Below are 10,563 nucleotides of genomic sequence, written 5' to 3'. Positions count from 1 at the left end.
CATGAACTTAGTTTGACCCTGCCAGCAAGATGAAGTCGTCCATGAGACGTCTGAACTCAGACAACTATTTCCTTGAAACAGAAGCTGTTCAGCTATTGGGAAGTTCCTAGCTCCCCTAGGGCCTAGGACCTTGAATTTAGTTTCTTGCTATGATTAAATGGAATCTGAAAACAAGATGGTAATACTTAGTATAAATGTCTTTTGCTTGTTCCCAACACCCTGACAGAACCATGCTCCCCCTTTTGTGATGAAGGATAATGCTCTGTGGGCACTGCCACTTAAGGACCACTTGGGCACAGCCATACTATGCTAGGTCAGTCTACATGATGATCCAGACACCTAGTAACAAAGGGGAAAGTGAGTCAGGCTGCCTGGGTGTGCTACCAGGGCATGACTTGACTGGATGGGACACTAGTACAGTTTATCATACATTTTCTTGCAATTACCACCCCCCCCTCCATATTATGTTATGTTATGTTATGTTGCTCTGGCTCAGTGTTCTGAAACTTCTATGCAGACCAGTCGGGTCTTGAACTCAGTGATTCACCCGCCTTTGCCTCCTGAGTGCTGGGATTAAAGGTGAGCACTACCCTCCTGGCTAGAATTCTCTAAGATTTTTAGATCCCAACTGACAGCAGGTACTCACTCAAGAAAGAGAGCTAAGACCTGGTAACAGACTCCTCTTTAAAAGAGAAACAGCTGCACTCAGGAGGCAGAGGTGAGCAGATCTGACTTGGAGACCAGCTTGGTCTACAGAGTGAGTTCTAAGACATAAAAGCAAGGGCTACAGAGAAACCTTGTCTTGGGGCGTGGGGTGAGAGGGGAGAAGTAAAGAAATGCCTATTAACTGAGGACAATTACATCATTGTGGTGCTTCTGTACACATGGTAGGAACCAGAGCTGTTAAAAGTTATGAAAAATGCTCCAAAATATATTTGGCAGGCTGTGGTGGGGTGCTCTGGAAGCTGAGCTCAGGGCCTTGTGGCCACTTCCTTTGAGCCTGACTGGACTGGCTCTGAGCAGATTCCTTGAAGCAAGGAGAGGACTGAGGCTCTGAGTCACAGTGGCAGTGCCTGCAGGGCTTAGCAGGGACTCTTCAAACACATAACCAAGCAATCCCTCCCCATGCACATGGGCAGAGATAAGACAAGCTGAGAAAAGAAATACACACTTTTATTATTCACTTGAAATAGCACATGCACTTTTAAAAATTTAACTCTTTTATTTAAACATCTCCATAGCATCTTAATTTGGTAGCAACAGAAGCACTACCAAAGACAAGTGTTTTGAAAAGCATTTACAAAAATACATTGCACAAAGTCCTATCTTGCATCTTTAAAAATAAATATTTAAAATATCTCCACCCCCAATTCCCCAATTTAGTTTAATATAGGACATTCTGACTTCTGCATGTAACCTGGAGTATGCATAATGTGTGCACATCACACAGCCTGGCCACACAGGCAGTGGCTTTAACCCCACGGAGTAGGGTGTGCTTTGGACCACTGTCTTACGGACTGCTTGCAACGGGCATGAAATCCTAGAACTCTGAGCCCCAGCAGGTGAGCTTGTATTCTGCCAAGGCTGTCTAACCAATGGAACTTAACAATTCTTTAGGTAAAACATCTAAACACTTCAAGTATCCAGATGATGTATCAGTTATAAAGTCTGCTCACAAAAGTCTATATATTAAATATAACCAAATCTGAGTCAGTGAGAAGGACTGATAGTGGTGCAAAGGCAAACCCAAGGGCAGCACAAAGTGAGGCTGTGGTAAAGACCAAGAGTGGCAGCCACTAGTACCACCCGACAGGGTGGCACCTTAGTGTTCCCCCTTCGGCAGAGCCTAACACAGCTCGAGGACACCAGAGGTCACAAGAGGTTCCTGTCCATCCTGTGATCTGCCCAGAATGGTCTGGCTGAGACCCAAGAGCACCATTCATAGTGTGCACACCCCCACTGCCCTTTTGAAAAGCCCGGTTCACTCCCCCGGGGAATCATAAGAGTCCCAGCTCAAAGCAGACAGTCCACGGCATGGCCTCTCCTCACCAGGGAACCTGGAAAGGGTCAGACTGAAGATAGAGCGACAGTTTTCCCTGAAAGAAACGTGTGAGTTTAGCAGGTGGGACTTTTGCCTTCCTGACATCCAGAGGATGGCCAATGCAGGGCTCTCAGCCTCTATGTCAGGAGCCTGGAAACCTGCCAGCCTGTCTGCTTCTTGACTTTATGCATTGAAGCAAATCCCCAAATCAAAGGGAATGTCCGAGAACCATACATTCAAATGAATTCAAAAAGCCTCCCTGGCTTTTGGGCTCTGAGCACACACACAGCCTCAGAGGACTCAGCATGTCCTCACGGCCATCACACATTTATTGAAGGGTGACTGACAGGTTCCTACGCTCACATGCTCTCCTCCTCAATGAGTTCCAGTGTTATGGCGTCTTGGTATATACAGACATGTACAAGGCTGGAGTGCTCTACTGGATGGGCTCTCCGTGGACACGAAACCGGTACAGGCAAGTGTACTCAGGGTGGCCCCAGTTGGACAGGACTCGGAGCTCCACTATCTGGAAGGCTTGGTCAGGTCTTTCCTGAAGTTGAGGGAATAAGTTACTTCACATTAGCAGTCAGAGACCACCCACCACCACCAATCCCTTGGCCCTGTGGGATATGTGACAGGATGCAGCCATAGCCCAAATAAGCCTCAAGAACAGTTGAGACTCACAGGCTAACATGTTTGGTCTTTTACTGAGGCACAGAGCTGGGCCATGGCCCCACTACCATCTCCACATGCATGAATGGAGGAGGAAGGATTCTTGTGCTTACCAGTGTGTGGAACATCTGGAGTGAGTCCCCTTCCTGGTCATAGGTGAACCGTCCCAGAGGCTGCCCCACTTCCTGATACTCGGTTTCCAGTCCCTGCAATGACCATGTGTTATCAGAGAGATAACACCAATCACTACTCCAGCCCTGCTTCCCTGAGTGACAAGTTGTCTCCCCTGAGAAAAACCTGATGAGGCCCTCCCTGAACAGGCACACTGTCACTGACTTCCTGTAACCCACAATCATTCAAGAGCAGCTCTGGCTACTCTTATTAGGGAAATATACACTTAGCCAACACAGGGTCAGCTTGTGATGAATCACTCTTAGCACCCTCACAGCCCAGATGTCCTCAAAACCTGTGCAGATTCTGGGTGCCGCAAGTAAGGGACAGGAGCAGGACGTGAGCAGCAGACAGGCTTGAAGCAAGGGGAGAAGTGTGAGAAGGAAGACCTGTAGATAGATGCTTGTCAGGATGGGCAAGAGTGACCATCCCTAAGGCTACCACATGTCACTCAGACATGCTTAAAATGACGGGTTCTATATTAGAGGAAATGTAAAGGACTTTATAACGGGAAAGGGCCTCAAAGACAATTAGCAGATATTAACTACTAATGGAGAATGACAACAGGACTCTGTGACAATGAAACATGACTAAGAGAGGTGGTGAGTTCCAGAAGCTATAAGAGATCAATGTGGTTTCCAGGAAGAGAGAGCACAAGCACTGTGCACAGCCACTGAAGGGCCTTACTTGTGCCCCAAGAAGCATACACAGCAAGACTATGTCTCAAGGGTGGGGCTGTAGCTCAGCAGAGCTTTTACCTAGAAATCCTCCAGTGAGGGGCTGGGGTGTGGCTCAGTGGTAGAGCACCTGCCTAGAATCCCCCAGTGAGGGGCTGGGGTGTGGCTCAGTGGTAGAGCCCCTGCCTAGAATCCCCAAGTGAGGGCCTGGGGTGTGGCTCAGTGGTAGAGCCCCTGCCTAGAATCCCCCAGTGAGGGGCTGGGGTGTGACTCAGTGGTAGCGCCCCTACCTAGCATTCATGAGGCAGAAGAAAAAAGTGCTTTATCTTTAGCATTTTTTACTTCAATACCTCACAGTTGTCAGAGCTAAGTGGACAGATGAAAATGATTAATACAATCCTCAAGTTAAGTGTGTCTAACTTGATCTGTTATCAAGACGCATGAACTGAACAGCACACTGCTGTGCTACCACTGCAGTCTGACATTCCACTGATGCTGACTTAAAAGGATAAAGAGGATAGGGACAAGGGCTACCCAGGGAATAATCTCAAACCATTACTCTCTGGATAAAGGAAATGTCTCTAAGGGTGGAGTGGAGAAAGCTATTTCCAGGATGTCAGCAATGTTGTACTTACATAAACTGCAAAGTCTCTGGGGGCACTGGAGATGTTACCAGTGGGTGACAGCGTCTTTGGAATGTGCTCCATGGTGAACGTGGTTGGGTAGATCTTCATGGACAACCGTACCACCAGGTACCCCTGGGAACCTTTGAATGCCCAGCAATTCCCTGGGTAGATGTCAGGCTAGGGAAAGAGAACAGTAAAACTCAGGCTGGGATAGGACTTGTCACCAGAACAAAGTATGAATCACAGGAATGGGACAATAAACTCCAGAAAAATCAGAGGGGTTGACAGCTGTGCCAATAGTGTGCCCATGTACCTATGCAGCAGGGCTTCCACGAACCCAAAAGCAGAGTGGAGGGTACAGCAGAGACCTGTCTATACTCTGCTGAATACCAGGCACATCTATGATGCCCTTTAATTTTCCATGGGAAATTGGAAACTCCACTTCCTGAATTTGCAATGTCTGAGCCTGTGTACACAGATCAAAGAAAGACTCACTATGGGCTTCATAAAAAAGTATTGGAAATTGCTTCAATCCTGGACATTCAAATTTTCACTTTCACCTGAGAAGCAAGCTACAGGGAAGCAGCAGTACAGATTAGGCAGATGCCATATGCCTGGGGACATAGCGGCTATTTTCAGTCAGCTAGGGCCCATGACAGCACAGGCAAAAAGTATGGCTCTTGTGGCCTCCTATGATGCCCCCTTCCCGCTCTCCTCTCTGTCATCACACAGCAGGACCAGGAAGCCTCACACCACCTGGGTCTCAAATCAGAAGGAGAGAATGCATGAGTGCATGCCCAGTGCCAGGAGTAAACTTGGGAGTATGGCTTGGTGCCCTTACTGTGAGGCTGCACAGTGAGTGCTAGGGTCCTACCAATTCTCAATGCCTGCTTTACCTTCATGAGGGGCTGAGAAATGCTGAGCAGCCTAAAGTGTGGGGCCCTGTGGACAGCAGCTCACCTGGATCACCACTCGAGGTGACTGTGAGAAGTACCACAGTGGGACCCCAAACAGGCTCAACAGCGCCGTCTTGGTCTCATAGGTCTCAGAGCACCGAGTGCTTAGGATGCTGCCACCTGGAACACAGGACACTTGTATCACACCTGACTGCAATACTAGGAAGTGAGACCTGGAGGCTAACAGTGGGGTTTTTGTTGTTGTTGTTTGTTTATTTTTTGTGTTTTTAAATTATGTGTATGGGGTGTTTTGCTTGCATGAATGTCTGTGTACCACATACATGCCTTATGCCCACAGAGGCAAGAATTGGATCCTCTGGAACTAGACTTACAGATGTTGTGAGCTACCATATGGATGGTGGGAAACAAACCCAGGTCTTCTGGAAGAAGAGCCAATGTTCTTACCCAGTGAACCATCTCTCCAGGCCCCAAACCCATTCCCTCTACCCACACTGCTATTAACAGTACCCACTCTACTTTGTAAAAAGAAACTTGATCAGCTTTAATTTTTGTTGTTGTTAAAAAGTGGACTTTTTTCCACCTGTGTGAGCACAGCGATGGGTTAGAGTTAATTCCTAAAGTTGACAATGGCAATCTTCTTCAATTGCCCACCATCTTATTCTTTGAGGCAGAATGTTTCAACTGAGTTCACAGATTTTTGCCAGACTCACTTGCTCTGGGCATCTTGTCTCTGCCATCCAACGAATGGAATTATAGGACTGCTATGCTTACCCAGAATTTATGGGTTTTCAGATCCAAACTAGTCCTCACTTCACCACTGAGCCATTTTCCCAGCCCTGCATTTATTTTTTAACTGATACATAAAAACACAAGAATTATTAGTAAATGGCTCTGTGGTTAAGAACACTTAGTGCTTTTCCAGAGGACTTGGGTATAGTTCTCAGCACCTACTTGGTGGCTCACAACCATCTGTAACTCCAGTTCCAAGGGTTCCAATTAGTCTCCTTTAAACCCCAAGGGCACCAGGCACACACTGTAGAAAGACATACATTCAGAGAAAACTACTCATACTCACAAAATAAATTCTAAGAAGTAACATGTGTGTGCACCCAAACCCATGCCTCTGGGGCTGGAACACATTCTAGGATCAGCCTCACACCCCTTTCCTCTTAGCTCAGCAGCCCCAGTAACCATTTAAGTCAATCACTGCATAGAACACTCAACAACTCAGTGGTTGTCTTTCATACCAATTCATCCTACTCTTTCACAAGTGTCTGTGTGTGTGTGACTATGAGGGACTGTGGCTACTGAAACTTTGTTCATGATTTCCTAAATAAGGGTTAAGAGTCCCACAAGCACTGACGTAAGGGGACAAGCAGCTTTCAGAGGCTACCTAACTAGTCAACAAGAGGCAATTTTGTCACAAATGTCCACTAGCCAAAACACCCCGGGAAAAGGAGTGACTGGAGAGGGGACAGATATTTTGCCCTTATTGAGGAGCAGGCAGCCAGGACATTAGTGCTAATAAGAACTGAAAGGTCAGGGTTGGAGAAATGGCTCAGAAGTTAAAGAATAATCATTGCACTTGTCAAGGACCTGGGTTCTGTTCCCAGCATCCACACAGTGGCTCATAACCATCCATAATTCTAGTTTCAAGGAATCTGTTGCTGTCTTCTGATTTTATATTCACCAGGCATGCATGTGGTACAAACACTCATAACATAAAATAAATATAAAACATAAAAAGAAGTGGGGGGCAGGGATCTGAGAAGTCTCACAGAGACACAGCAGGTCCCAGCCCTAGAGCACATGGGCTCAGTCTACCTTGGTCAAGCTTCAGTACAGTCTCTGACATGTAGAGGGGCAGTGGGTACTGAAACAGGCAGACAACATGGCTCTGATGCTGCAGATGAAGACCTGAGCTCCTGGGTACCCTCTCCCTAGTCTAAGAACAGCTGTTGGGGCAACCTCTTGGCACCTCAGGGGATTTAAGCTGGTTACGAAAGTCTACAAGCTCTAACATGGCCCCAGAACAGTGACAGCTGCCAACCCAAACAGCCATTCAGTGCCTCTGATCTAAATATAATTTCTGATATCAGTTCACTTTACAATATATAATTAAAATCATCTAAAAATAAAAGTAATTTAGACCAGGAAGCTGTTTAGACCACTCTGAGATGGCCCAGCAGTGATGGTAGCTCGGCTCATAACCATGTATTATTACAAGCTTCTTAAGTTAGGAAGACGCCGCCTCCACCCAGCTGGGCACCCACACTCCCTCCCTGTATAGGCCAGCTCAGTGCGGTGTGAGCCTACTATTATTGTGAAAATAGCCAGTTTCTTACGGCTGGATGGGGTTAGTTGGTTGCTTACTCTTCTAAAAGAGCCTTCTGCTCTAAATGACTTTTAAAAACTGCTCATTAAGAGATAGTATCAGGAGGCTGGAGAGATGGCTCAGCAGTTGAGAGCACTGACTGCTCTTCCAGAGGTCCTGAGTTCAATTCCCAGCAACCACATGGTGACTCACAACCATCTGTAATGGGATCCAATACCCTCTCTTCTGATGTGTCTGAAGACACGGGCAGTGTACTCACATACATAAAATAGATAAATCAGAGAGAACTCACATACATAAAATAGATAAATCAGAGAGAGAGAGAGAGAGAGAGAGAGAGAGGGCACGCAAGAAAGCGTGAGCACATGCTGGTATCAGTCTGCATCTCACTTGCAAGTGCTAATTTCTAAAAGTTCTGTTTCTGCATGGCTTGTGCAGCAGAAGCTCCTGAGATATGGGTGTCTGTGTGTCTGCATTCTATTTCCAGAAAGGGCTTAGAGGCCTCATCCAGGTGTGCAATCACAAACGCACAGCACATGTGAGGGCCCTGCAGTTGTGACTTCCCTATGACAATGAACCATACTTTGTGGAAGCAAGGCAACCAGCCCTCAGTTATAACACTTGGGGCTAAACCCGGGTGTGTCCTGTGAATGTGCAGCCCAGCTGACACACACCTCAGTGGGCAACTTCTTCCTAGGAAGAATAAACACTTGGACCTCATCCAGAATGACACTCTACTGTCATACTGTAAGTGTGGCAGTGGGCAGGCAGTGGGCGCGCACACCTTCTATCCCAGACTTGGAAGGCAGAGGCAGAGGCAGAAGGATATCTGAGTTTGAGAACAGCCTAGTCTACAGATTCAGTTCCAGGCCAGCCAGGGCTCCACAAGGAAATCCTGAGGATGGTAGGAACAGGTGGAGGTGTCTTGTAGCTGGCCCAGATTCCTGTCCTGGTCTTACATGCTTCTGCTCGACTGGCTACTCTGCTTCTATTGGTTACTCACCTCCAGACTCCAGAGCAAAGTCCACCATCCCAGTCTTGTCCTGGGAGTACAGCTTCAGAGCGTTGTTCACAATGATACGTGCTTGCTAGTGCCCAGAAGAAAAATGAGCGTTACTGATACAAGCAAGTGCTCGGGACCGTGAAAGCCTATGCTTGGGGGACACAAATATGTTATACTTCCTCCCCTAAACGAGCAGGTCAGGGCCAGACTCCTATCACTAGGGCATGACAGCTCACGTAGGACAGGGGCCAGGTGTCCTGAGCACTGTTACCATCCCTGAGGGTGGGTTGGACATCAGGGTTAGAACATGAAAACTTGGGGAAACTGCATACAGTTGGGAGTTTATAACCACACACAGGCATATGGGAAGCCCTGGAACAAAAGGATTCACTGAGTGCAAAGCTAAGGAATGCTCCCCTATGACAACAGCAGTAGTGCCTCATCTGGGGCAAGGCTAAGTACATTATGTTCTCAGAACACTGGCACACATACCCGGTGTCTATGGTGGAGGCCGAACCTGTTTGTTTACTTACTGCTTCGGTGATTCCTGAAACCCCTGCCTGATTCACGGCAGACACAATGGCCTCGGATGTTGGTGGCTGTCCTGTCACGGTGATGTGGTGTGTGATATTCTGCAGCAGTTTCAGCTCAAGGTCACGCAAAAGCACCTGCAGCTCATCCTTGCTCACGAACCGAGAAGAAAGCTTCTGTAAGAGCCACTCAAGGGAGCCTCCCTGCTGATCCTCGGAGAACATGAGCTGCACAGTCTCCTGGATGCGGGCACCAGCCTGGTGAGATGGAGGGAAGAATAAGCAAGTGTGCAGATGGCACTACAGCAGCCAACTGCTCAACACAGCTCCACAAGTAACTGTAAGACCCAGGGCACAACGCAATACAATTGCCCCCTTAAGATTCTTCCCAAACTGCTGGAACCTTCTAAACAGACTAGGAATGAACCAGAGTGCTGCATGAAGGCTGTTTACACAGTGAACTACAGAAAGGGGATGTGTGCTTTGTGGCTCCGCTGGTTCTACTCAGTAGCTCCCACCACACAGCCTCACAGCTAAGGCATGAGCAGGCCGCCATCCTCACCGCTCCTTATAAACAGCTTGAGATCTAGCCTGTTAGGAGGCTGAGTCCCTGTGTACCACATACGAAATTCTTTTGTCTCCAGAGAAACACTCACAGGGCAAAGCCCAGGAAACGCATCTACCTACCACAAAGCTGGGAGGGCTCCATACCTTCAACCCTGTTCTCTGTCCTCTCCAACAGACCCATTATATATATACTCTTCCTCCCTTGGTCTCTCGGGACTAACTGCTCCCCGCTCATCTCTATTCATCTGTCACGGGACACTAGCAAAGACTCCCAGTCTGCCAGCACCCAGGACATGTGTGCAAACAGGAGACAGATTCCTGTCCATGCACCTTGTTATCCCCACCAAGCTCTTCTACCTGGTCTCTGAGCTCATTATCCAGAGAAGCCACCAGACATATTACAAATCAATTCTCTAATCTATGGTCCGAATATGACTTGTGAGGACTTCTGCCAACACGATGCCTGTTCACATTCTCAATAGTCCTAGAATAATCAGCCTTGCAACATCTGTGGCATGTTGTGACATGGATAGGCAAGAGGGGGCTTGTACAATCACGCAACTGGAACATTCTTACAGTGTTGTGACATACATGGACTTGCACAAGCACACAACTGGAACATATAGTGTTGTGACATACATGGGCTTGCACAAGCACACAACTGGAACATTCTTACAGTGTTGTGACATGCATGGGCTTGCACAAGCACACAACCGGCACATTCTTACAGTGTTGTTACATATATGGGCTTGCACAAGCACACACACAATAAAATATTTAAATTGTAACTAAAAAAAAAAAAAAGGTGGGGCTGGAGAGATGGCTCAGTGGTGATGAGCTCTTTACTGAAGACTGGAACACAGACCCATCACCACATGACAAGCCATGTTCCCACAACTGCCTATAACCCCAGCTCTGCAGGAGCAGACTGCCAGGGCCTGCTGGTTTCCAGCCAGGCTAAGACATTAGCCCCAGACTCAAGAACAAACGCTGCCTCCGAGGAAACGGAAACGGGCTCTCTAGG

General features: G+C 47.6%; 1 protein-coding gene across 11 annotated transcripts in view; it reads right to left on the bottom strand.

The window, feature by feature from the left end:
• Window positions 1–1,152: 1,152 nt before the first annotated feature.
• The window catches only part of Sun1 (Sad1 and UNC84 domain containing 1), a 46,760-nt gene continuing 37,349 nt past the window's right edge, over window positions 1,153–10,563 (bottom strand). For 8 of the 11 annotated variants that reach the window (XM_076923440.1, XM_076923443.1, XM_076923445.1 and 5 more), the window contains 6 exons: window positions 8,976–9,230; window positions 8,443–8,527; window positions 5,148–5,263; window positions 4,197–4,364; window positions 2,827–2,919; window positions 1,153–2,591 (listed from right to left, as the gene is read on the bottom strand). In XM_076923440.1, coding sequence (XP_076779555.1) covers window positions 2,478–2,591; window positions 2,827–2,919; window positions 4,197–4,364; window positions 5,148–5,263; window positions 8,443–8,527; window positions 8,976–9,230 — 831 coding nt within the window. In that variant the 3' untranslated portion in view covers window positions 1,153–2,477. The remainder of the gene's footprint in view (window positions 2,592–2,826; window positions 2,920–4,196; window positions 4,365–5,147; window positions 5,264–8,442; window positions 8,528–8,975; window positions 9,231–10,563) is intronic. The other 3 variants (XM_076923441.1, XM_076923444.1, XM_076923448.1) reach the window with 2 other exon arrangements.

The sequence above is a fragment of the Arvicanthis niloticus genome, chromosome 24 (genome assembly GCF_011762505.2).
Source record: "Arvicanthis niloticus isolate mArvNil1 chromosome 24, mArvNil1.pat.X, whole genome shotgun sequence".
NCBI classification, from domain to species: Eukaryota; Metazoa; Chordata; class Mammalia; order Rodentia; family Muridae; genus Arvicanthis; species Arvicanthis niloticus.
The sequence above is the reverse complement of the archived record's forward strand: the minus strand, read 5'-3'. Positions and strand labels throughout refer to the sequence as shown.